A 27,799-nucleotide genomic window follows, 5' to 3' on the forward strand; every position below is an offset into this window, starting at 1 on the left:
AAAGATCCGCACAACTTTGTAGCTCCCAAGCTTTTTTAATGCTCACCGAGTAGTGACGTTTGGGGCCTGAGCCCTTCTTCAGACAATTAAAACAGCTCACACACACCTGTATATATGTACACAGCTTAACTGCAGAGGTCATGTGTCATTAGGTGTGTTCCAGATGCCGTTGCGGCTCGCCTGGATGATCGAGAGTAGCCGACGCAACGGGGGCGGAGAAAAAAGTCTGAAGCCAATCCGACCCATGATCCGACCCATGATCCGACCCATGATCCGACCCTCCACATGCAGAACAACGAGAGCCTCAGATCAGCAGCGTCTCGTTCAGATATCGCGGTCATTTAAAGTTTATCCTAAATAAAAGTCCTTCACCTCCTGCTCTGTTTCCTTTACTCCAGAGACGTCATTCTTCATCAGAGAAAACCTTCCCATGTGTTTGTTTGTTCAAGTTTGTGATAAAACACGTCCTTTTAAATCATGAGTTTGTTCTGAAAAGCATCAAACATGAGCTCTGTTTTAGGGGCGATGCAGAACTTTAATAGTTTCAGTCATAGTTTATTTGTTCAGATCTAAAGAGGAGAGGGGAGGGGGAGGAGCACGTTTCTGATCACACAGACTCGTATCCAATCACCTGAGCGTGAGGACAGATGGGTGTTTCCCATCATGCACTGGGCCGTGGAGCCGCTGCAGTTCCTCTGGAGAGATGCAGCGGCTGATCCAGGCGGCTGCTCTCGTTGGGGTCTCAGATCTTTCCGTGCCCCATGTGCCCGTGACGTCAGAGCCTCTGGAGCAAGAACAGAAATCTAACCGGCACCGAGAGTCTGCAGTCGGCTGTAAAACTGCTCCGTCTGGCTCATCTCAAACACACCTATTCTTATTCATATCATGTGACATGTCCTGTGTCATGTGACAATGACACATGACCTCTGCAGTTAAGCTTTGTACATATATACAGGTGTGTGTGAGCTGTTTTAATTGTCTGAAGAAGGGCTCAGGCCCCAAACGTCACTACTCGGTGAGCATTAAAAAGCTTGGGAGCTACAAAGTTGTGCGGATCTTTTATTCTTTTATAATTTCTTCTGCCACTCTGCCATAAAGGCCAGATTTGTGCAGTGTATGACTTATAGTTGTTCTGTGGACAGTTTCCCCCACCTGAGCTGTGTCTCTCTGCAGTTCATCCAGGGTCATCATAGGCTTCTTGGTAACAGCTGTGGTCAGTGCTGTCCTTGTTCGGTCAGTAAGTTTAGGAGGACGGCCGGGTCTTGGTAGGTTTGCAGTGATGTCAGACTCTGTCCATTCCTGGATGGTTTATTTAACTGTACTGAGAGATGTTCAAAGCTTTGTAAATCTTTTTCTAACCAAACCCAGCTTTATACTTCTCAATAACTTGATCCCAGTCCTGTCTGGTGAGTTCTTGGACTTCATGATGCTTCTGCTCCACAATAGTCTCTAACAGACCTGAGACCATCACAGAGCAGCTGTATCTGAACATTAGATTACACACAGGTCGACTCTATGAGGTCATAGGTCAACATGTGATCATTCAGAAATCATCAGGAAACTTCTGATGGCAAGTGGTTACAAGGAAAGGGGGTAGATACTTATGCACATCAAACTTTTCAGTTTTTATTCATAAAAAAAGTTCAAAATCATAATCGTATACATTTCATGTGTGTGTCTTTCATGTAAAATTTCAACTAAATATATGTATGTTTGTGGACCACAGTATGGCAAAATGTTGAAAAGTTAAAGGGGTACATCCTGACACCAAGTGTCTTTTGGAGCTGCCCTCGGCCACCAGGGGGTGGTATTACAGCAACGTCAGCTCCAAAGAGAAGCCTTTCCTCCCCCACTGGCTGGACACACTCTTGGAGATGACGTGAGGTTATTTGAAGACTATAGCGATATCAGTACATTGACATGTTACTTATGTTGTGTCAAATTTCAGACCCAGCCGCTCAATTAGCCTCAACACATTCTGTGAAATTAGTCAAAGATTTAAATGTACAGACTATCACTTTAAAGGCACACTGTGTAACATTGTGGATTATTCTGTTGCCAATACAAAACATGCTCCTAATGACCAGCCAGACAGAAAATGTTTTTTTTTTCTGCAGTGGGTATTCGAAGAATGGATTTGGATGACGTCCGCTCCCAGTGAAGTTAGTCAGGTTTGAAAAAGCAAAGTCATTTATTATGGCAGACTATAGGCACCTTAATTCAATTGTCTATTCATTTGTCAAATGGCTGTTCATTAGGTTATTTTAGTATACATTTTGTAATTGTATTTGGCAAAGTATAATGTTATATCCAATTTTGACATTTAACGTTCTATTCCAAAAGTTCTAATGGCAATTCACTATGTAAAGTGTCGATGCAATGTCTTTATATATTGCAAAATACAAGATTCTGAAATGAATAGCATATTGGGATTTTGGCCTCTTTATTCATTTTACAATGCAATCAAAAATTATGCATTTGACATTCTACAATGTGTAATGCAATTTACATTTGATAATGAATTATGTATTTTCAGTTGACTTTTGAGAATTATGCATTTGACATAAAAGAATACGTGGTGAAACAGCACCATCTTGTGGTTACAGCATTGCGGATTACAAAACGTCTCACGCTCCGAAGGTCTCTTTATTCAATCGGCAATGCAATCTGCTCCTGGCCAATCAGAGAAGAGCTCGCCTCAGCAGCGCAGGCAGCGCAGGCTATGGTGACTTCTTGCTGCCAAGTTCATGACTAGATTCAGTTTGACACTTAAGACACAGAAGTAATGAAATCTGTGTACAGTTGTTAAACTGTAACTTTTGCATTAGACCAGATGACATCCCATGATTCTTCAACTATAGGGCAACAGAAAACTCCCTCTGCAGCACGGCCCTGACCCCCTGTTAGGGTTAGGGAATATGCAAATATATGAATATGAATATGGATATAAATATATGCATAAATATATATATATATATATAAATATATATAAATATGCAAAGAAATTATATTTCTGATTTCCTGGAACAAAGGCCAATGGCCTATGTGTCGGAAGGAGATCATCCGTTTAGGACATGGGCACTTGTTAGTTTCCATAGCTTTTTCTTCTGTCAACTGCACTGTGGCCACAAGAGGGAGCCAAAGCACAGGACTTTAGATCACACTCAACCTAGTGCTCTGTGATGGAACTAAGCCAGGGATAAACCAGGGATAAACCAGGACTAAACCGATCAACCGGGTCATTTTGGGAGTTTCTCTTTTATTTATAATGATTTTTAAAAAAACGTGAACTCAGTTGTTTGACCATAAATGTCTTTGCACAACCACTAACTGTGAGTGAAAATCCTTTATCATTCATATTCTGAAAAATAGCCAAAAATCAGCCAGGAAATCAGCAGGGTATAACTTTTGACACTTGTATACACATACACTCACACTGCAATAACGACAATAACGGCTACACAAACAATAAACATTTATTAACATACATTTTACAAAACTGATTTAAAACACAGTCATATCAAAGTTTATAGTCCTTGGAGTTTGCTGGAAAGACAAACAGATGTTAGTGTGTTGTTACTGAATGTTTTCATGATATCTCATACCTGTCTTCCACTGTTTTGCTGGAGGGATAGTACACTTTAAACGTGAAGCCACTTCTTGGGAATGAACCCTGTGAAGCAAACACAAGGTCAAAAAATAACCTTCATAATGTGCCGCTATGGAGCTCCACAGCCTCAGCCACAAAACAGGCTCTGGTTCAGGAAGTAAAAATCCCTTTCAAACCCTCCAGAGACCAGGCAAAAAAACTAAACAGCAAGGAACGAGGTGCTAACGCATCATGGGTATTTTACAATACCACATCCTTGAAAGTATGGCAAAGTGCACTTCATCTTTTATGTCAATTACATAACACATAGCTGATTAGCTATTGTTCTTAAAGGAACAGGCCACCGTTTCTCCATACTGAGATGTGTTCTTACCTGAGCTAAGACCAGTTGATGTGTAAAAATAATAATAATAATAACACAGTTTATTTGTAATGCACTTTACATTTGACACCAAATCTCAAAGTGCTACAGTGGACAGCTCCGTGTACCTGTCTGGTCTTATTTTCTTGTTGTACAATAAACTTCTTTTTGCACCATAGATCCATTTTGTAAATGTGACATTTGTGACTGAAAAGCACCATATTTGCTGTTGTATCTGTAAAAACAGAGCGCATTTTCCTCCAGGACAAGGAATTCCATGAATTCAGCAGCTAAATTAGCACGGTGGCGCAGCGGTTAGTGCTCGTGCCTCACAGCTCGAAGGTCCCAGGTTTGATTCCACCTGGACGGGGCCTTTCTGTTTGGAGTTTGCATGTTCTCCCCGTGTCTGCGAAGGTTAGTGGTAAAAACATGTGCAATAGGTTAATCCTCCAGCCAGGTGTTTCTGACTACCAGCCTGGCTCCACATCATGGAGATGGGTCCCCGAGCACCGCCCATCCTGGAGCTCACTGCTCCTACAGGTCGGCCAGCGACATTGAGGATGGGTCAAATGCAGAGAACGATGTTCTATCAAGAGATTTCTCTACAGAGATGAATAAAGTATAAGTTAAGTTAGGCGGTCCGCCTGGTCGCGTGCTTCTGCACGAGCTTCTAGTTAACTCAATGGTCAAGCAGGATGGGCTGTGAGGGCAAGAATCGAGTTTAGGAAACAGCTCAGAGGTTTGACTCAACTTTCACGGTTTGATAACGGAGCAATACAGGTAGTGCAGCTTTAATATTTATTTAGAAAAGTCTATTGAGATGATGACTACTATTTTTCACTCTCGGCACAAGGGAGGGGTCTGGACTAAAGACGCACCTTCACTGGCTGCTCTGGATAAAAGACCCGTGGGAATCTCTCGGGCGGTCAGGGGAGGAGAGTTCCACGGGAGCCAACAGGAGGGCGTCTGGAGCGGGTGGGATTGAAAATCCATTCCCACGCAGGTCTAGTCTGGACTGTTGATTTTTGAACCCTCTGGCAGCAGACCAAAGGTTACAACCTAAAATTGTCATTCTGAATTTGAAAATGGCGCGGTAATGACAGTCCAAGCCCAGCCCTGCTCTATCTGAGCGTGGCCTCTGGGCTCTCTCTGAAGCAGCTCCGTCAGCCTGGTTTGGCTGTGCATATCGCTGACTAAACAGCCTTTACTGCCGTGATGGTTCATGATGCACGCTCACATCACAGCTGACAGTGCATGGATTTGGATAAATAAGCGAAGGACACAAAGAAAAGAGAGGAAGCAACGTGGTACACAGAGGTAAGGCCAGAGCGGCATGTGGAGCAGACGCACCATGTGAACCGCTGTGTTTCTTAAACATTCAGTCGCAATTGAGAAAATGCAAATAATAAGCTCCAATTTGCATTTGTTTAAGTGAAATATGACAAAAAAATGACGAGAGGACGATGCTATGAAATAAACGCCTTAAAAAAAATGATGGAATAATGACGGATAAAAACAGCTCATTTCCGACCCTGTCCATCAGAGAAATGTGAAACCACTGGGAGGGACTGTGGAGCTTCATTCTGACCATTCTTGGGCTGCATTTTTAATAAACGAGAACATCATTCTAACTGACACACCTCTCAGGAGGCCTCGGTTCATAACCCTAACCCCACACTGTGTCTTCTCCACATTCACCAGGATTCAGAAGCAGCAAATAGATAAGAATTTGCTTTTGTTTGTTGGTATTTTTAATCCCTGTGACTCCGGAGAGGGCGGTGGTCGAGGGCGGTGGTCGAGGGCGGTGGTGGAGCCTCACCGGGTTGATGCAGAGACAGTCTGTGTTGGTGATACTGAACGGGTCGTATTTATCGGCGAACACGATGACATCTGGGACGGGATACAGGCGCAGGGCGTAGTCGTACGCCCAGAACACGGGGCTGACGTACAGCGGCAGGGGGGCGAGGTGGGCCTGGGACAGAGCGCTCTTCACAAACTGCAGAGGGACAGAGGGACAGAGGGTCAGAGGGTCAGAGGGACAGAGGGTCAGAGCGTCAGAGGGTCAGAGGGTCAGAGGGTCAGAGCGCTCTTCACAAACTGCAGAGGGACAGAGGGACAGAGGGTCAGAGGGACAGAGGGTCAGAGCGTCAGAGGGTCAGAGGGTCAGAGGGTCAGAGGGTCAGAGGGTCAGAAGGTCAGAGGGACAGAGGGTCAGAGCGTCAGAGGGTCAGAGGGTCAGAGGGTCAGAGCGTCAGAGGGTCAGAGGGTCAGAGGGTCAGAGGGACAGAGGGACAGAGGGTCAGAGCGTCAGAGGGTCAGAGGGTCAGAGGGTCAGAGGGACAGAGGGTCAGAGCGTCAGAGAGTCAGAGGGTCAGAGGGTCAGAGCGCTCTTCACAAACTGCAGAGGGACAGAGGGACAGAGGGTCAGAGGGTCAGAGGGACAGAGGGACAGAGGGTCAGAGCGTCAGAGGGTCAGAGGGTCAGAGGGTCAGAGCGCTCTTCACAAACTGCAGAGGGACAGAGGGACAGAGGGTCAGAGGGTCAGAGGGACAGAGGGTCAGAGGGTCAGAGGGACAGAGGGTCAGAGCGTCAGAGCGTCAGAGGGACAGAGCGCTCTTCACAAACTGCAGAGGGACAGAGGGTCAGAGGGTCAGAGGGACAGAGGGTCAGAGCGTCAGAGGGTCAGAGGGTCAGAGGGTCAGAGGGACAGAGGGTCAGAGCGTCAGAGGGTCAGAGGGTCAGAGGGTCAGAGCGTCAGAGGGTCAGAGGGTCAGAGGGTCAGAGGGACAGAGGGACAGAGGGTCAGAGCGTCAGAGGGTCAGAGGGTCAGAGGGTCAGAGGGACAGAGGGTCAGAGCGTCAGAGAGTCAGAGGGTCAGAGGGTCAGAGCGCTCTTCACAAACTGCAGAGGGACAGAGGGACAGAGGGTCAGAGGGTCAGAGGGACAGAGGGACAGAGGGTCAGAGCGTCAGAGGGTCAGAGGGTCAGAGGGTCAGAGCGCTCTTCACAAACTGCAGAGGGACAGAGGGACAGAGGGTCAGAGGGTCAGAGGGACAGAGGGTCAGAGGGTCAGAGGGACAGAGGGTCAGAGCGTCAGAGCGTCAGAGGGACAGAGCGCTCTTCACAAACTGCAGAGGGACAGAGGGTCAGAGGGTCAGAGGGACAGAGGGTCAGAGCGTCAGAGGGTCAGAGGGTCAGAGGGTCAGAGGGTCAGAGGGTCAGAGGGACAGAGGGTCAGAGCGTCAGAGGGTCAGAGGGTCAGAGGGACAGAGCGCTCTTCACAAACTGCAGAGGGACAGAGGGTCAGAGGGTCAGAGGGTCAGAGGGACAGAGCGCTCTTCACAAACTGCAGAGGGACAGAGGGTCAGAGGGTCAGAGGGACAGAGGGTCAGAGCGTCAGAGGGTCAGAGGGTCAGAGCGCTCTTCACAAACTGCAGAGGGACAGAGGGTCAGAGGGTCAGAGGGTCAGAGGGACAGAGGGTCAGAGGGTCAGAGGGTCAGAGCGCTCTTCACAAACTGCAGAGGGACAGAGGGACAGAGGGTCAGAGGGTCAGAGGGTCAGAGCGCTCTTCACAAACTGCAGAGGGACAGAGGGACAGAGGGTCAGAGGGTCAGAGGGTCAGAGGGACAGAGGGTCAGAGGGTCAGAGCGCTCTTCACAAACTGCAGAGGGACAGAGGGTCAGAGGGTCAGAGGGTCAGAGGGACAGAGCGCTCTTCACAAACTGCAGAGGGTCAGAGGGTCAGAGGGTCAGAGGGTCAGAGGGACAGAGCGCTCTTCACAAACTGCAGAGGGACAGAGGGTCAGAGGGTCAGAGGGACAGAGGGTCAGAGCGTCAGAGGGTCAGAGGGTCAGAGGGTCAGAGCGCTCTTCACAAACTGCAGAGGGACAGAGGGTCAGAGGGTCAGAGGGTCAGAGGGACAGAGGGTCAGAGGGTCAGAGCGCTCTTCACAAACTGCAGAGGGACAGAGGGTCAGAGGGTCAGAGGGTCAGAGGGTCAGAGGGTCAGAGCGCTCTTCACAAACTGCAGAGGGACAGAGGGTCAGAGGGTCAGAGGGTCAGAGGGACAGAGGGTCAGAGGGTCAGAGCGCTCTTCACAAACTGCAGAGGGACAGAGGGTCAGAGGGTCAGAGGGTCAGAGGGTCAGAGGGACAGAGGGTCAGAGGGACAGAGCGCTCTTCACAAACTGCAGAGGGACAGAGGGTCAGAGGGTCAGAGGGTCAGAGGGACAGAGCGCTCTTCACAAACTGCAGAGGGACAGAGGGACAGAGGGTCAGAGGGTCAGAGCGTCAGAGGGACAGAGGGTCAGAGGGTCAGAGCGCTCTTCACAAACTGCAGAGGGACAGAGGGACAGAGGGTCAGAGGGACAGAGGGTCAGAGGGACAGAGCGCTCTTCACAAACTGCAGAGGGACAGAGGGTCAGAGGGTCAGAGCGTCAGAGGGACAGAGGGTCAGAGCGTCAGAGGGACAGAGGGTCAGAGGGTCAGAGCGCTCTTCACAAACTGCAGAGGGACAGAGGGACAGAGGGTCAGAGGGACAGAGCGCTCTTCACAAACTGCAGAGGGACAGAGGGACAGAGGGTCAGAGGGTCAGAGGGACAGAGGGTCAGAGGGACAGAGCGCTCTTCACAAACTGCAGAGGGACAGAGGGACAGAGGGTCAGAGGGTCAGAGCGTCAGAGGGTCAGAGCGTCAGAGGGACAGAGGGTCAGAGGGTCAGAGCGCTCTTCACAAACTGCAGAGGGACAGAGGGACAGAGGGTCAGAGCGTCAGAGGGACAGAGGGTCAGAGGGTCAGAGCGCTCTTCACAAACTGCAGAGGGACAGAGGGTCAGAGGGTCAGAGGGACAGAGCGCTCTTCACAAACTGCAGAGGGACAGAGGGACAGAGGGTCAGAGCGTCAGAGGGTCAGAGGGTCAGAGGGACAGAGCGCTCTTCACAAACTGCAGAGGGACAGAGGGACAGAGCGTCAGAGAGTCAGAGGGTCAGAGGGTCAGAGCGCTCTTCACAAACTGCAGAGGGACAGAGGGACAGAGGGTCAGAGGGTCAGAGCGTCAGAGGGACAGAGGGTCAGAGGGTCAGAGCGCTCTTCACAAACTGCAGAGGGACAGAGGGACAGAGGGTCAGAGGGTCAGAGCGTCAGAGGGACAGAGCGCTCTTCACAAACTGCAGAGGGACAGAGGGACAGAGCGTCAGAGGGACAGAGCGCTCTTCACAAACTGCAGAGGGACAGAGGGTCAGAGGGTCAGAGGGTCAGAGGGACAGAGCGCTCTTCACAAACTGCAGAGGGACAGAGGGACAGAGGGTCAGAGGGTCAGAGCGTCAGAGGGTCAGAGGGTCAGAGGGTCAGAGGGTCAGAGGGACAGAGCGTCAGAGGGTCAGAGGGACAGAGGGACAGAGGGACAGAGGGTCAGAGGGTCAGAGGGTCAGAGGGTCAGAGGGTCAGAGGGACAGAGGGACAGAGGGACAGAGGGTCAGAGGGTCAGAGGGTCAGAGGGTCAGAGGGACAGAGGGTCAGAGCGTCAGAGGGTCAGAGGGTCAGAGGGTCAGAGGGTCAGAGGGACAGAGGGTCAGAGCGTCAGAGGGTCAGAGGGTCAGAGCGCTCTTCACAAACTGCAGAGGGACAGAGGGACAGAGGGTCAGAGGGACAGAGGGTCAGAGGGTCAGAGGGTCAGAGGGTCAGAGGGTCAGAGGGTCAGAGGGTCAGAGGGACAGAGGGTCAGAGCGTCAGAGGGTCAGAGGGTCAGAGGGTCAGAGCGTCAGAGCGTCAGAGGGTCAGAGGGTCAGAGGGTCAGAGGGACAGAGCGCTCTTCACAAACTGCAGAGGGACAGAGGGTCAGAGGGTCAGAGGGACAGAGGGTCAGAGCGTCAGAGGGTCAGAGGGTCAGAGGGTCAGAGCGCTCTTCACAAACTGCAGAGGGACAGAGGGTCAGAGGGTCAGAGGGACAGAGGGTCAGAGGGTCAGAGCGCTCTTCACAAACTGCAGAGGGACAGAGGGTCAGAGGGTCAGAGGGTCAGAGGGTCAGAGGGTCAGAGGGTCAGAGGGTCAGAGCGCTCTTCACAAACTGCAGAGGGACAGAGGGACAGAGGGTCAGAGGGTCAGAGGGTCAGAGGGACAGAGGGTCAGAGGGTCAGAGCGCTCTTCACAAACTGCAGAGGGACAGAGGGTCAGAGGGTCAGAGGGTCAGAGGGACAGAGGGTCAGAGGGACAGAGCGCTCTTCACAAACTGCAGAGGGACAGAGGGTCAGAGGGTCAGAGGGTCAGAGGGACAGAGCGCTCTTCACAAACTGCAGAGGGACAGAGGGACAGAGGGTCAGAGGGTCAGAGCGTCAGAGGGACAGAGGGTCAGAGGGTCAGAGCGCTCTTCACAAACTGCAGAGGGACAGAGGGACAGAGGGTCAGAGGGACAGAGGGTCAGAGGGACAGAGCGCTCTTCACAAACTGCAGAGGGACAGAGGGACAGAGGGTCAGAGGGTCAGAGCGTCAGAGGGACAGAGGGTCAGAGCGTCAGAGGGACAGAGGGTCAGAGGGTCAGAGCGCTCTTCACAAACTGCAGAGGGACAGAGGGACAGAGGGTCAGAGGGACAGAGCGCTCTTCACAAACTGCAGAGGGACAGAGGGACAGAGGGTCAGAGGGTCAGAGGGACAGAGGGTCAGAGGGACAGAGCGCTCTTCACAAACTGCAGAGGGACAGAGGGACAGAGGGTCAGAGGGTCAGAGCGTCAGAGGGTCAGAGCGTCAGAGGGACAGAGGGTCAGAGGGTCAGAGCGCTCTTCACAAACTGCAGAGGGACAGAGGGACAGAGGGTCAGAGCGTCAGAGGGACAGAGGGTCAGAGGGTCAGAGCGCTCTTCACAAACTGCAGAGGGACAGAGGGACAGAGGGTCAGAGGGTCAGAGGGACAGAGCGCTCTTCACAAACTGCAGAGGGACAGAGGGACAGAGGGTCAGAGCGTCAGAGGGTCAGAGGGTCAGAGGGACAGAGCGCTCTTCACAAACTGCAGAGGGACAGAGGGACAGAGCGTCAGAGAGTCAGAGGGTCAGAGGGTCAGAGCGCTCTTCACAAACTGCAGAGGGACAGAGGGACAGAGGGTCAGAGGGTCAGAGCGTCAGAGGGACAGAGGGTCAGAGGGTCAGAGCGCTCTTCACAAACTGCAGAGGGACAGAGGGACAGAGGGTCAGAGGGTCAGAGCGTCAGAGGGACAGAGCGCTCTTCACAAACTGCAGAGGGACAGAGGGACAGAGCGTCAGAGGGACAGAGCGCTCTTCACAAACTGCAGAGGGACAGAGGGTCAGAGGGTCAGAGGGACAGAGCGCTCTTCACAAACTGCAGAGGGACAGAGGGACAGAGGGTCAGAGCGTCAGAGCGTCAGAGGGTCAGAGGGTCAGAGGGTCAGAGGGACAGAGGGACAGAGCGTCAGAGGGTCAGAGGGACAGAGGGACAGAGGGACAGAGGGTCAGAGGGTCAGAGGGTCAGAGGGTCAGAGGGTCAGAGCGTCAGAGGGTCAGAGGGACAGAGGGACAGAGGGACAGAGGGTCAGAGGGTCAGAGGGTCAGAGGGTCAGAGGGACAGAGGGTCAGAGCGTCAGAGGGTCAGAGGGTCAGAGGGTCAGAGGGTCAGAGGGACAGAGGGTCAGAGCGTCAGAGGGTCAGAGGGTCAGAGGGTCAGAGCGCTCTTCACAAACTGCAGAGGGACAGAGGGACAGAGGGTCAGAGGGACAGAGGGTCAGAGCGTCAGAGGGTCAGAGGGTCAGAGGGTCAGAGGGTCAGAGGGTCAGAGGGACAGAGGGTCAGAGCGTCAGAGGGTCAGAGGGTCAGAGGGTCAGAGCGTCAGAGCGTCAGAGGGTCAGAGGGTCAGAGGGTCAGAGGGACAGAGCGCTCTTCACAAACTGCAGAGGGACAGAGGGTCAGAGGGTCAGAGGGACAGAGGGTCAGAGCGTCAGAGGGTCAGAGGGTCAGAGGGTCAGAGCGCTCTTCACAAACTGCAGAGGGACAGAGGGACAGAGGGTCAGAGGGTCAGAGGGTCAGAGGGACAGAGGGTCAGAGGGTCAGAGCGCTCTTCACAAACTGCAGAGGGACAGAGGGTCAGAGGGTCAGAGGGTCAGAGGGTCAGAGGGACAGAGGGTCAGAGGGACAGAGCGCTCTTCACAAACTGCAGAGGGACAGAGGGTCAGAGGGTCAGAGGGACAGAGGGTCAGAGGGTCAGAGCGCTCTTCACAAACTGCAGAGGGACAGAGGGTCAGAGGGTCAGAGGGTCAGAGGGTCAGAGCGTCAGAGGGTCAGAGGGTCAGAGCGCTCTTCACAAACTGCAGAGGGACAGAGGGACAGAGGGTCAGAGGGTCAGAGGGTCAGAGGGACAGAGGGTCAGAGGGTCAGAGCGCTCTTCACAAACTGCAGAGGGACAGAGGGTCAGAGGGTCAGAGGGTCAGAGGGTCAGAGGGACAGAGGGTCAGAGGGACAGAGCGCTCTTCACAAACTGCAGAGGGACAGAGGGTCAGAGGGTCAGAGGGTCAGAGGGACAGAGGGTCAGAGGGACAGAGCGCTCTTCACAAACTGCAGAGGGACAGAGGGTCAGAGGGTCAGAGGGTCAGAGGGTCAGAGGGTCAGAGGGTCAGAGGGACAGAGCGCTCTTCACAAACTGCAGAGGGACAGAGGGTCAGAGGGTCAGAGGGTCAGAGGGTCAGAGGGTCAGAGGGACAGAGCGCTCTTCACAAACTGCAGAGGGACAGAGGGTCAGAGGGTCAGAGGGTCAGAGGGTCAGAGGGACAGAGCGCTCTTCACAAACTGCAGAGGGACAGAGGGACAGAGGGTCAGAGGGTCAGAGCGTCAGAGGGACAGAGGGTCAGAGCGCTCTTCACAAACTGCAGAGGGACAGAGGGACAGAGGGTCAGAGGGACAGAGGGTCAGAGGGACAGAGCGCTCTTCACAAACTGCAGAGGGACAGAGGGACAGAGGGTCAGAGGGTCAGAGCGTCAGAGGGACAGAGGGTCAGAGCGTCAGAGGGACAGAGGGTCAGAGGGTCAGAGCGCTCTTCACAAACTGCAGAGGGACAGAGGGACAGAGGGTCAGAGGGTCAGAGGGACAGAGCGCTCTTCACAAACTGCAGAGGGACAGAGGGACAGAGGGTCAGAGGGTCAGAGCGTCAGAGGGACAGAGGGTCAGAGCGTCAGAGGGTCAGAGGGACAGAGCGCTCTTCACAAACTGCAGAGGGACAGAGGGACAGAGGGTCAGAGGGTCAGAGCGTCAGAGGGACAGAGGGTCAGAGCGTCAGAGGGACAGAGGGTCAGAGGGTCAGAGCGTCAGAGGGACAGAGGGTCAGAGCGCTCTTCACAAACTGCAGAGGGACAGAGGGACAGAGGGTCAGAGGGACAGAGGGTCAGAGGGTCAGAGGGTCAGAGCGCTCTTCACAAACTGCAGAGGGACAGAGGGACAGAGGGTCAGAGGGACAGAGGGTCAGAGGGACAGAGCGCTCTTCACAAACTGCAGAGGGACAGAGGGTCAGAGGGTCAGAGGGTCAGAGCGCTCTTCACAAACTGCAGAGGGACAGAGGGACAGAGGGTCAGAGGGACAGAGGGTCAGAGGGACAGAGCGCTCTTCACAAACTGCAGAGGGACAGAGGGACAGAGGGTCAGAGGGTCAGAGCGTCAGAGGGACAGAGGGTCAGAGCGTCAGAGGGACAGAGGGTCAGAGGGTCAGAGCGCTCTTCACAAACTGCAGAGGGACAGAGGGACAGAGGGTCAGAGGGTCAGAGCGTCAGAGGGACAGAGGGTCAGAGCGTCAGAGGGTCAGAGGGACAGAGCGCTCTTCACAAACTGCAGAGGGACAGAGGGACAGAGGGTCAGAGGGTCAGAGCGTCAGAGGGACAGAGGGTCAGAGCGTCAGAGGGACAGAGGGTCAGAGGGTCAGAGCGTCAGAGGGACAGAGGGTCAGAGGGACAGAGCGCTCTTCACAAACTGCAGAGGGACAGAGGGTCAGAGGGTCAGAGCGTCAGAGGGACAGAGGGTCAGAGCGTCAGAGGGACAGAGGGACAGAGGGTCAGAGGGACAGAGCGCTCTTCACAAACTGCAGAGGGACAGAGGGACAGAGGGTCAGAGGGTCAGAGGGACAGAGGGTCAGAGGGACAGAGCGCTCTTCACAAACTGCAGAGGGACAGAGGGACAGAGGGTCAGAGGGTCAGAGGGTCAGAGCGCTCTTCACAAACTGCAGAGGGACAGAGGGACAGAGGGTCAGAGGGACAGAGCGCTCTTCACAAACTGCAGAGGGACAGAGGGACAGAGGGTCAGAGCGTCAGAGGGTCAGAGGGTCAGAGGGACAGAGCGCTCTTCACAAACTGCAGAGGGACAGAGGGACAGAGCGTCAGAGGGTCAGAGGGTCAGAGCGCTCTTCACAAACTGCAGAGGGACAGAGGGACAGAGGGTCAGAGGGTCAGAGCGTCAGAGGGACAGAGGGTCAGAGGGTCAGAGCGCTCTTCACAAACTGCAGAGGGACAGAGGGACAGAGGGTCAGAGGGTCAGAGGGACAGAGCGCTCTTCACAAACTGCAGAGGGACAGAGGGACAGAGCGTCAGAGGGACAGAGCGCTCTTCACAAACTGCAGAGGGACAGAGGGTCAGAGGGTCAGAGGGTCAGAGGGACAGAGCGCTCTTCACAAACTGCAGAGGGTCAGAGGGACAGAGGGTCAGAGGGTCAGAGCGTCAGAGCGTCAGAGGGTCAGAGGGTCAGAGGGTCAGAGGGACAGAGGGACAGAGCGTCAGAGGGTCAGAGGGACAGAGGGACAGAGGGACAGAGGGTCAGAGGGTCAGAGGGTCAGAGGGTCAGAGGGTCAGAGGGGCGAGTCTCAGGAAGGCTGCGTGTGGACGTACATGGTTGGGGATGTCCAGGTTGTTGTTGGGCAGCCGTACACAGTTCCGGCACATCTTATTGACCATGTCCTCTCTCATGATCACCATCTCCTGACTGCAGTACTGAATCCTGTGCAGAACATTCAGACAGGCTCTTCATGTTAACATCCACTTTGTCCACAAATACAGTGGGGCAAAAAAGTATTTGGCCGAAATCTAACAGTAAGTCTTTGGGGAACTGACCAAATCCTTTTTTGCCCCACTGTACCCGTGCATTGCCCACCGCGAAATGTGTACATGTTTTGAGCCATCAGAAAACAAAGATGGCTCAGGGTTGCCAGATCCGTCTGCTAAAGCCAGTTTGTATCTACAAGGACTCTTTCTCACTTCAACAATGGTGGTAGGGGCTGATGGGGCAGATTGACAGCCTCACCTCCATGAGCGTACCCCAGGGCAGACTACAGCACTTTACTGTAATGTTTTAGCGGTGATGTAGTGAAGTTAGGGTGACCAGATGTCCCCCATTGTACGGATTGGATTTCCTACTCTAAAGCCCGTCTCTCTCCTGTGCAGTCTGCACTCGCATGAGAAACACTCACACTGCGTGTTATACTAACATAATAAGTGCCTGGACTGTGGATCACTGATGTGGGTGGCCTTAGTGTAAAGTAGAACAGTTCTCTGCAGAGACAGGAGCTGCTACAGAGACAGGTCTGAACAGTTAGATCCGTTAGCTTAGCTATAGTTCAAAGAACTTTTTAGAGCCTAGGGCTGCTTCAAGAGCATTAAGTTGTTTATGGGCTGCCCGTTATAAACAATGTCCCCAAGACTTCGAGTTAAACTGTTTATATATAGAGTATTAACATATTATATACCAAATTATGACATGATAATACTGAGTCTCGAGAACACAAACTGATGCAAGAAATGTTTTTAATCTCAAGTCTCACGGGCTACTGGGGGTGACACAAAGGGCATAGGGTTGGTGACCTCTGGCTTAGAACATAACGCAAAAAGCAATATTATTTAAATAACTTGTGTGCTTAAAATAGGTTAAATGTAAAAATAATAATAATAATAAATATGATGTTGTTTTTCCAATACGAGTTGTTGGAGCCATTTCAGCCACGTTTGAGCCTCCTGCCACCGTGTGGCGCTGTGTGTGTGTTTACATAATTACCTGCCCTATATAAGGGGCGAGGAAGGCGCATTCAGGTGTTGCAGTATGGAGGCATACATCTTTTTGACCGTGTCTATGGAGTCGGAAATCTGTATACTTGTTGATGGCTGTGAGGTATGCAAATAAACCTTTGAAAAGACTGTATTTACGACGATTTGTTTGGAAGACACGCGTCCAAGACGCCTAATTACTGTAGCCAGAGCGGAACTTTGCACAGGGCAAATCCTGGCCGCTACATTTGTCAAAAAGATCGCCTCGGGCACCGGGCGTACAGAGCTTGCGCCGGCTGTGAGTGGCATAGCGCGGTTTCCTGGAGCGGAGAGGACCCACCAACTACCGTAGCGGTGATCGTCGCGAGGTCTACGGCGAACCGGCGGACTGTTGGCGGGAGGAGGAAGATAAAGGAAGGGAACTGCATGCGTGTCCTCTACCAGCAGCAGTGGTGGCGACTGGCGCGGGACCGGCTTGGCGCGGGAGCTTTATCCATTGCAGCGTGGCTGCGTGGAGCACGAGGGAGCGGCCCGCAGTGGAAGCCTGCAACGCCAGCATTTGGAGACTACACGAAAGGTAGATCATCCACCTGGTGCGCAACTTTGAGTTTGATCGCGGAAGCGAAAAATGTATGAGTTTTGTGAACGGGACAGAGAGTGCACTGTAAAATTGAACACTGCAAAAAATGCACACTTTCTGTTTGAAGAATATGAAGTGGATTGGGAGGGGCCAGCTATCTTTGTCCCTCTAATGGCTGTCTCTGAAGACACAGGGGCCAGTGATGGCTTTGATGAGGTGGACTGGGACGGGCCGGAGATATTTGTTCCACAGTGTGTTGCCTGTGACGATACAGGGGCCGGTAACTCCACAGAATTGCAACCTTCACTTCCTGATGTTGATCAGAAGGACACTCTGGTCAAACTGGACTGGGAAAATGGATCACTGGTCGACCAATCTACTGCTGAGGTGGTTGCTGCTGGCTCTCTCAAGGATAAGGAGCCAGAAAAGAACATCGTGAACAAGGACTGTTTCAATGCAGAGAAAATGTTGGTGTTGGTAGCTATGATGTTCGCACAAACTCCTGTAGAGCCCACATGTGTGAAAGGTTGCTCAAGGAACTCTGAAATCTGTACCGTTGCCATGTTGACCTGTTCTATGTTCTTGCTTGTTGGACAGAGCCACAAACTAGTCCAAATAAAGCAATACAAAACCTTCAAAAGAAGGAGATGGAAATGTATTTTCTGAACTAAATTAACCAGGATGCAAACTACGCTAATCTCAAAATTGACTTCTGGCATGATTTTGGTATTTGGATTGATTTTAATGTCTGTATAAAGTAAACTGTTGTTGAAAATGTAAATGTATGAAATGTATTTGTCATGGCTCCATTTTATGTTGTGTATTTGTATTGGTAATTGCTTTCGCATCTGGCTTCAGCAATTAAGGGGCCGGTGTGTTGGAGCCATTTCAGCCACGTTTGAGCCTCCTGCCACCGTGTGGCGCTGTGTGTGTGTTTACATAATTACCTGCCCTATATAAGGGGCGAGGAAGGCGCATTCAGGTGTTGCAGTATGGAGGCAAACATCTTTTTGACCGTGTCTATGGAGTCGGAAATCTGTATACTTGTTGATGGCTGTGAGGTATGCAAATAAACCTTTGAAAAGACTGTATTTACGACGATTTGTTTGGAAGACACGCGTCCAAGACGCCTAATTACTGTAGCCAGAGCGGAACTTTGCACAGGGCAAATCCTGGCCGCTACACGAGTGTTAAAATAACGTCTTTTTAAACATTCTCCCTCATTGTGCTGCTTTGTCCCTCTTAACAACACTTCATGTCCCACATTTGGCTGGTTGTGATCAGGTTAAAGGGGAGTTAAAAGTATAGACACTGCTCTAAAGCCTCTTACTTCGTTACTTTCCACCACTGAAATGGAGGGTTTGATTATGAGCAATGGCGTTCCTAAAACAGAAATATCAGGCAGCAGGCGCCGGGTCTGACCTGCAGGGGTTGGTTGTGAACACGGAGAAAGGCACTCTCTCTCTGAACTCCTCAGTGATGTGATCAGCCAGGGGAGGTCTGTGGGGAACACACTCTCATTTCAACACAGGAAAAGGTATCAAGAACATTCTACCAAAGTACTCCTCAAAGAGCTCATGTTTGCACTAATCCACTGAGTTTACCTGGGTAAGATGCTCCCAGGACCAGGGTCTTCAGGGCCAGGGACGAACACAAAGCGGCTCCTACAGGTCACAAAAACAAGTCCAGTCAACGCCCGGGTCAGGCCATCAGGAGGTGGGACTGCGCTCAACACCTACCCACTGTGAATGCTGGGATACGAGCAGATGGCATCAGCCAGAGCCTTTAGGGATTCTGGGAAAAAGTAAGATGAATGTAGCACATCAGAGTCTCCAGACTAACGCGGTTGTTCACTACACTATATGTTTCCTGATAGAGATGGACTCATGTCTCCATTAGGAAATGTAATATCAGTCCCTCAAGGATTTCACCATGTCGCAACTATTAACGCAACATCAAGCAAAAGTAAAATCAAATCCATTTTACTTCTTATATCATTGCAACTTTTGGAAGAATGGCCCACGATATCAGGCATTTTAGCAACAATCACAAAAAATGCCGGTGATCCTGAGGGACTGTGAAACACACAGAAAGAAGTGACAGAGTGATACCTTTGAGTGACTTCGTCTGTGTTTTTCCATAGGGAGTAGAGGAGAAGTTTCCACAGAATATAAAACACGTGGGGGGCATTGTAGCGTAACCTGGGAGGACGAAGGTTAAGATTCATTTAGTCAATTTGACATGATTATAAGTGAGGATGAAACAACGAGGAGCCGTGCATTATACAGTTTTAATGCACGACATGGAGTCCAGCCTAGGATATTTTATACTTCGTCTGAGGATAGGGTTCAAAACATAAATAAATAACAAGTGTTTCATTTCTTAACCCCCACCTGAACCGAGCACATTTTCTCCAGTTCAGCTTTACCCAAATCTAAAAGCTTGAGGATGAAAATACAACAAAAAAGATTAAAAAAAGTGATGAAAACACAACAAAAAAGCGAGGGGGAAAAAAAGAGATGAAGAAAGCAGCAAAAAGAAACAAAAACACGACAAAAATGCCCTTAATGTGGTGACAATGCAACAAAAAGGTCACAATCACAACAGTTTTGTGGGTCTTAGCTTTCAAATGAGGCGTTAGTCTGGCCAATAGTCTGTAAAGTCTCTAGTCAAGAAGCTTCTAGATTTGGGTAAAGCTGAGCTGGAGATATTGTGCTTGGTTTAAGTGGGGGTAAGAGACAGAGACAGACCACAGGCCAAACATTTCAAATGAAATACCAAATACTTAGAAGTGCAGTGAATAACTGGTCAGCACGGGTCAGGGTTTGGTTCAGGCTATGGGGACCACATTTGACAGTTTCTAGGCTTTCTGAGGGTTTCAACAGGTGGCAGGAGGTCCAATTTAATGCTTTTTAATGTCTAATTACTATATATCTAAGGCCACAAATATACACGATCATTGCATATTTTCTTTTGTAAAATTTGTAAACATTCAGTCAGAGGAATGGAGTGAAATATTATATTCAAAACCAAATAAGACACAAACATTTGTGAACGGAATTACTTCTATAATTTTGTCAAATGTTTGCTAAAAATAGTTAAGTGATGTCATTGAACAGGTTCTCTCTCTAAGGAATAATTATCTGCTAAGAAACATATTTTCAATGCCACTTGGAATCTTAATGCTTTTTAAAGACTTTGAAGCCTTTATTTTGTTTAATGACTGAATTTAATGACTTTTAATGCCCTGAAATATAAAATGGACCACAGTTTTAATTCCGTCTGGCAAAAAAAAGCAATGTGGCCCCGTAAAAGCGTTCTCTGCATCACAAACTAAGACGCTCACGTTATAGGGAAGTGCGCCTCATATTTCGATATACGATGAACTTAAGCCACCGGCATTTTTCTCTACTTTAGAGCTATTGTTTTCTTTGGCTAGTAAGGATAAACAGCTAGTGGCAAAACGAGTATTAAAACGGTCCCAAAAGCGTAGTAATTGATGATTTAGGTAGTGAGTTCTGTCATATCTGACCGGAGAACATGATGTTGAGCTTCTCCATGACCTCGACACTGTCCAGCCACACATCCGACACTATGACAAACATGGCGTCTTCATTCTCCTCCTCCAGCTGCTTCAACTTGGCCGAGGCCTTCACCGAAATGCTCGAGGGTCCACCAAAGAAGTTGATGTTGCCATAATACGCCCTGAGAGGGAAAAAAAGCATCCAGGCTAAAGCAGACGGGTCAACATAGAGCGGCACAGTCTGGTCTGGGACTGGTCTGGGACTGGGACTGGTCTGGGACTGGTCTGGGACTGGTCTGGGACTGGTCTGGGACTGGTCTAGGACTGGGACTGGTCTGGGACTGGTCTGGGACTGGTCTGGGACTGGTCTGGGACTGGTCTAGGACTGGGACTGGTCTGGGACTGGTCTGGGACTGGTCTGGGACTGGTCTGGGACTGGTCTAGGACTGGGACTGGTCTGGGACTGGTCTGGGACTGGTCTGGGACTGGTCTGACTGGTCTGGGATTGGGGACCGTTACATGTCTTTGGATACCGGTACTTTAACTATACTGATACTAAATTATTAACATAAAATATTAGAGGGAAAATGAAACAAATTACGGAAAATGAAAAAGATTGGTGCAAAAATAAGAAAAACATTTGTAAAAAATTGGGGAAAAAATCATTTAGCTCCAACAGCAACAAAACTTGGATCTAAACAGTAGTACCTATAAAAATGTTTCTATACCACACTGTTCTAAATGTACTCAGCCCTGGCCTGGTCTGGGAATCGCAGCTTGATGCGAGTCAGCTTTTCAAGGACATGGACGGGCTCACCTTGTGGCAGAGGAAGGTTCTGTTGGGGGAAAGCCCACACCGTTGACGTGAAACACACCGTCTTCATACCAGCCTTCAGACAGACACACGGTCATTTGACAAATCAAAGAGTAGGATTTATCAAGATCAGGTCACTAACTTACCTTCTGCCAGAACAAAGCTGGACTCTGTGTACAGCCCATTGTGAAACTGGTGAGAGGAAGTTATGGATCAGAGGCTTTTTTTAATGCAAATATGCATCAGAACTGTTGTTTCCAATCTCTAGAAACTTAGCATATGATCCACAACCACATGTCCTGTGTGTCACTGTCATTGAATCCAAGCCTGATACCTTCACCACTAAACCAATCAACAGTATTGATATGTACCCATATAAATCCACTTTCTCCAACTCAGCACCTTAGTCTTCCAAAAAATCTTGTGTTAAAGAAATTCATAAAACGTTAAGATTGAGAGACTTTTCTTCAGAAATTTCACAAAAATGTTGCTTTTTGTCTTGTATTTCAGTGTTTCAACTTTTGGATGTGATTACTGACGGTACTGGCCACTCCCTAGACCAGGCATCGAGCTTCTGAATCTCAAACAGAGTTCCTGGTTAAAGGCCCGCTGCGCAACATTTTGGATTATTCTGTTGCCAATAAATCATGGTAAACTGTTTTTTGAAAGAATCTGGGTCCACCTCAGGAACGACAACTGCGATAAGGTATTTTTCCAAACAAATCAATAACTTCCTTCTTTCATCACACAGATCCTTCCATTGACTCTTCCTCGTCTGGGTCTTTGCTGAATAGCCGTGACAGTTCCAGCATGAAAAGGATATTGCTTTGGACATGTCCAGCTGCACTGACCCACTGGGATCCTCCAGGTAGAATTTACCCTTTAGACAAGAAACACATGATCAAATACCAAATCAGAACGACAGTGAAGATATGAGCAGTCCTGCGCTGACCTCTTTGAGCTGTGTGATCATCCCCAGGACGATGACCTCTCCCAGTTTGGCTGTGCTGCCCAGAAGTGCTTCGATGGTTTTCAGCTGAGGAAGGAGGACAACAACAAAACTGAACACAGCTGGAACACAGCTGGAAGACTACAGTCTGCTGGCAGGACAGCTTCCAAAAGGACATTTTACAATCATTTTCCACATAGATAATCAGCTATGGCCAGTGTTGTTTTTGGCAGCCCTTCACATTTTAGTCTGCTTCATTGTAAAAGTAATTGAGTATTAGTATTTTTTTTTTAATGATTTCGATAAGTATTGGAAATTGGGATGAAGGTTGACAGGCTGTATTAACCTTTTAGTAATCAATAATAATAATAATCTTCTGACCGCGCAACATCTGACGAACCACTATCTCAGATTTTTGTCTAGTTAATGTAAACTCATAAACGTCCTGTCATGTTTTAATCCCCAAAGAGCTATTTCAGCTCGTCAGCGTAACGTTATCGTCATTAAAAAAGGTGGGTCAACGAAATCACATCGTTATTGTCTTCGTTGACGAAAACAGCACTGGCTTTGGCAACTACTGCCCAAATGGCGAGCATTTTAAAGAGGGGGTGTTCTGCTTTTGTCAGTCCCACAGCACCAGTCTATATCCCACTACAATGATGACAAACCTTCTGTTGGTCTGTAAATGCAGTAAATTAGAATAACTGCCTTGTATAAAATGTCTCTCTCAAAATGGCTGTAGTGAATGTCTTGAAATAGGCCTCTGTCTCTTTAAGAACCTCTGAGCCTTTAGACACGCCCCCTCCACACGCTGTCTGTGGCATCAGTGGGGAGGGGGTTCTGCTGAGGAGCAGTGGTTGGTTACTCGGCTGGTGACGAAAGCTCGGAGGCGTCTCCAGGAGGTGGGGGCGTTCCTAGGAGGACTCAGGCAAACCTATCCCTAAAATGGCCGCCATCAGAGTTTTTACAGATTACTCAGAAATACGTGAATGTGCCAAGGCAACACTTCAGCCATGTTTTTAATGAGGGAGTGACAGAATAACATGATGTAGAGCTTGAAAAAGTCCGTTACAGACCCTTCCAGTAGAGCGCGAAACCCGTTCATTTAAACAGAGATGTTTACAAGTCAATACTGCAGTTTCTCTGCGCGGCCTAAAATCGGATTAGTTTTTGTGTAGTAACTGATGTTATCATGACTTCTCCAGTCCTATTGTAACTAATAGGAGAGAAGGTGGCGCCCACGCAAACTTCCGGAATAAGGTGAATAGCTCTTTTGATTAGACCAATATCAAAACTGGTATCTACACTATACCAACTAAAAGTCAAAAACATTAGAACCATTTTGAAATGTTTTAAATGTGTGATCAATCTGCTGCCAGGGTTTATGTGCACCATTGACGGTAAAGCAGCCTCATCAATATGCATGATGTCAAAGAATTGGTTTTCACTGCAAAGACAGCAATGTTGTCCCAGCTCCGGCAAAATGTGTTTAAAACTGTTTATCAAGTTTAGGAGAAATATTCTGATTCGGTGATTCTCACCTTTTTACACCAAGTACCACCTCATCCAATCTTACAAGTAGCCCAGGTACGAAATCAAACTGGGACTGAACAGAGTGTTACACTACTGGCTTTGACCGCAACAAAGTCCCCTCCCAGGCTCGTACCTGAAACTTGTTCTGGCCCTCGTCGACCACGGCTCCGATGGCCGGAGGAGTGAACAGCTCGTGTCGGTGAGTGCGCTGGACAAGAGTTCAGAGGAAATCAGTCAGGTCAGTTAGTTTGCCGTTTAAGAGCACAGAGGAAAACATGCACAATAGGCTCAGAGTGCATCAGGGCTGGGTACCGTTTCCTATTTTTCTGATCCCAGAACTTTAACGTTTACGATACTGATTCCTGAACGATGCTTTTTCCGATACCTATGCTCAAATATTTGTCGTCTAGAACCAGAAAGCAGAACAATAATGTGTGGAAGATCTGCACATTTATAATGTATGGGTTCACCAACAATAAAGAAGAGAAAACAAAAAAAGGAAATGAGTTATTAAAATTGAGCAAACAAGACAATATTAGGCCAAAAATGAGTAAAAATTGGGAACAATTTGAAAAAAAAAAAAACATTTTTATTTGAGCTGAAACAACCAAGCGACTTCCTTTAATGCTGTCCCTGGACCAACAGCTTCAAAACTTGGATCTAAATCTAACAGTTTTGTTCAGTACCTGCTTTTGATACTTTAATTTGACTGGCGTGGCTTAACGGTACCCAGCTCGAGTCAGGACTTGAGCAGTGCAGGACGTACTTGTTGTAAGATGGTGTAGCGCTCTCTGAAGAGCTCGGCTTTGTCCCGGGCCAGTCCACACAGGCTGGGGGAGGGGTGGCTTGTCATTTTGATGCTGAATATTACAAGACATGTCAGAAACAAAAATAGAACACAACATCCAGTAGATACATCTCTAATGCACTATTTGATTTTTAAATCATTGTCATGGGCCGAAATTCAACTCCCACGGCGGGTTGTTGGAGGAGGAAGCTCCTTGAAAGGGTGCATTTTATAAAGCAGGCGCATCGCGTTGTACATTTTCCTACATGTGTGGCTGACGCAGATTGTGAATGACAACATGAAAAAGGAATATTTCTCGCCCACATAACGAATGTTGCATTCCAGTAGTAATAAAGATGAACAAATGTGAACATTGTCTTCATTCGCTACTTGCACAATACCATAATGCATTGTGCCCTTGGGGGGTTCGCTGCTGTAAACAATATGGCGTTGCGAGCTGTCATCGAAGAGACTAATATTAATCTTCCAAATACAATAAAAAAACATCCAAATATCCAAAACCAAGGCTTAAGAAAATCGGTACCTTTTTATCTATTGATTTTGAAAAGTCGATTGGGGAAAAAGCTCTTGTTAACTTCGTGTGCAGAGCTTAGTAGTTCTGGATTACATTTTTGGAGCAATTACGAGCACAGCAGGTGTTTTTCATCATTGTTTGGCTGTAGCTTCACTCGCACTCAAAGGCCTCCAGGTCGTAGCTACCCCCCAAGGCGCAATGCATTATGGGTTATGTGCAAGTAGTGAATGAGCTGCTCGGTTCATGGCGCTGAATGATATATTGGTCATGAGTTCATGGATGATTTTCATATTCAGATGAACTATGTTTGTGTGTTTGGCTTCTTGACACCGACTCCTCCTGTTCCACATGAATGAGAAACCCAGGGTTAACTTCACCGACTGATAACGTGCTTTGTGGTAGCACTAATTCAGAAGCTCCATGTCTACGTTTGCCGACACGAGTCAGAGGAACAAACCCGGAACAAGTTCAACCAGCTTCATAGTATAAGCGAGAGCAGCACATCTCCATGCAGACGTTGCTTGCTTAGCTTCATTAGGTCCTCTTGAAAAGGCTAAAGAAAAGGTAAAGAATTTAAGATGCCACTTTACAAAACGAGGCTGTGAGCTGCGCTAAACTCTCACTTTGAACACGTCATCAGCTGATCTATCCTCAACGCTGTAAAGTCCTCACAGGCCACCACGGGGTAACCGCAGTAGAAGTCATTTATAGTACAATATAATAACGCTTACGGTATAAACTTCTTCCGTTCAACGCTGTAAATATATCTTGGTACGTCATAGGCTCCAATGATGTTGAAAACATTGTCTCTGCGGGGAAAAAAGAAAATACATACGTAACATCAGCATCATTACGTGGACGTTGGCTGTAAACAAACACATGGACAGCACTCACATGGCTTCGTTACACGCCTGAGTACAATCCTGAACGGCACTCTCCAGCACAGACAGCTCGATCATACTGGACGACACTGGAACAGCAGAGAGAAGATACACTGGCAAAACGGGTCACTAACCGAGTTCAGAATCAAATCACAACGCACTATTCACTCAAAATGTGACGGACGTAAAAAGAAAGTATTCGATTTGAATTATACTAAACAACTTGAAACTGTCATTTAACTTTGACTGTGATTAATATTGCACTTCTACAAGAGACTTTATTTGACTTGTATTTAACTAGATAACTTTCTGGTGAACACAGGACTGGAGTTTACGTACGCGGCTGCTTTTCCACCGCGTCCAGAACCCTCTCCATCACATCGTCCAGTTCTGAGGCGCTCACTGACTCCAGCACCTCCACCAGGTACCGGCTGGCTTCCCTGGAGAACAAGGCACAGTCACATTAGAGCATTACCTGTCCCCATCTCACTTCAACATTATGGCATGTGGATAGCATACACTCACACACCATCACACAACTTATAGTTCACAAGTGTAATAGACCACGACCACACCACTGAGCTTCTCCGTCCATCTTTCTGTGAACTCCTTCTTATTTAGAGACGTCATATTGTGTTTCTCATCATTTATGCCACTACTGAAACATCATTTTTAGTAAAGTGAAGATATTACTGCACTGATGTCGCACCACTCCTAGTATTATTACTCCTAAAAATATAGATTCCCTTTTTATCCGGGAATTATAGGGAAAACGTGGAAGAGCTGGGCGGCTTCTATCTTCACCTGGTTTGGAGCTATAGAGGAGAGAGGCTAAATGCGAACACCGTCTGCACCGTGTGTACGTGATGAGGGCACGCGCGAGACCAGACAGGTACAAGTGAACTCGTCTAAGCTAAGGTAAGAACATATCTCACTATGGAAAAACGGTGGCCTGTTCCTTTAAAGCCACACCGCGTAGAATTTTACCCAAAACATAAAATTGAAATACAAGCATTTATTTTATGACAGATATTGTCATCATTGGAAAATACCTCATAAATGTCCAAACAAACATTTATGAGGCTCACCCCTCCTAAGATATGACCCTTCTTTACTGGGCTGGGTACGTCTCCAGCCCGTCTCCATGGAGATGTGACTACAGGCAGTAGAATTTGAGATTTAAACAGGTTAGTTTCTCATTCAAATCCATTATTTTACTACTCACTGCAGTAATAGCATTTTCTGTGTTGAGCTGGTCAATAGGAGCAGGTTTTGATTTGCCGGTAACAGTATAGTCCAAAATGTTACGCAGTGTACCTTTAAGGAATGATTTGGACCACTATACACTTTTTGACTTCTACTTGAGTAAAAGTACGTTAAAGTAACGGGATATTGCATATCTTATCTTATAAAGTACAACAACAACAACAACAACAACAGGGACAAAATAAAAACTTTACTTTACAAGTCGGTGCCATTTGAGTAAAGCTGCACAGAAACACATTCAGTAGGAAACAAAACAAAGATTTATTACGTACGGTCGGAGAATGAGGCCGCGCATCTTGAACCCAGAGGAGACTTTATTCTTGATTGTGCGAGCCACCTCCATGATGCGCTTTGCTCTGTTTTCTGTTGTGTCTGTTGTTACTGCGGATCAAGCTTTGGCGCTAAATGTCAGAGCCACTTCCGCATGTCAGCCGGCACTTCCGCTGCGCTGCGGCACAAAAATAAAAGCTTTGTTTTGTTTTTTACATTTTTGCTGAAAAAAACAAAACAGACTTATGCCTTGTCAGTAAAGCAACGAAAAAAATACATATTTATATATATATTTATTTATATATAAAATTGTATTTATATAATAAAATGTATATATAAAAAATATTTATATATAAATATATATAAATATTTATATATATATATATATTTATATATAAAAAAAAAAACATTATCGGTGTAGGGGACCGCTTGTTCGATTACTCACGTTATTTACTTGCTCCTAATTTCTCAAATCGTCCATCGATCGACGTTCAAATCTAGGGGGTGTCAGAGGTCAAATTAATACATTGTACAGATTTAGTAAATTTGCCAAAATTATTATGAAACACTGACATCTATAAAAAAAAACGCGTAATCCACTAATTTCAGTTACTATTTGTAAATTCGTTCTCAAGAAGCAATACAAGAATACAATTTCCGATACGAGTACTTTATCTGTTTGTGCT

General features: G+C 48.4%; 1 protein-coding gene across 1 annotated transcript; it reads right to left on the reverse strand.

Annotated features, from left to right (window-relative positions):
* Nucleotides 1–3,511: 3,511 nt before the first annotated feature.
* On the reverse strand, nt 3,512–27,221 carry pole2 (polymerase (DNA directed), epsilon 2). Its single transcript, XM_079572955.1, has 19 exons — nt 27,116–27,221; nt 25,917–26,017; nt 25,591–25,666; nt 25,428–25,505; nt 24,141–24,234; nt 23,508–23,582; nt 21,845–21,928; nt 21,716–21,772; nt 21,039–21,087; nt 20,896–20,968; nt 20,088–20,260; nt 18,667–18,756; nt 18,295–18,349; nt 18,160–18,219; nt 17,978–18,055; nt 14,827–14,935; nt 5,791–5,967; nt 3,606–3,673; nt 3,512–3,546 (listed from the first exon to the last, which is right to left on the reverse strand). Exons 1-19 carry the CDS (start codon nt 27,184–27,186, stop codon nt 3,528–3,530), a joined length of 1,587 nt encoding a protein of 528 aa, XP_079429081.1. The 5' UTR covers nt 27,187–27,221; the 3' UTR covers nt 3,512–3,527.
* Nucleotides 27,222–27,799: the final 578 nt, after the last annotated feature.

Source organism: Gobius niger, assembly GCF_951799975.1.
Source record: "Gobius niger genome assembly, chromosome: 16".
Classification (NCBI taxonomy): Eukaryota; Metazoa; Chordata; class Actinopteri; order Gobiiformes; family Gobiidae; genus Gobius; species Gobius niger.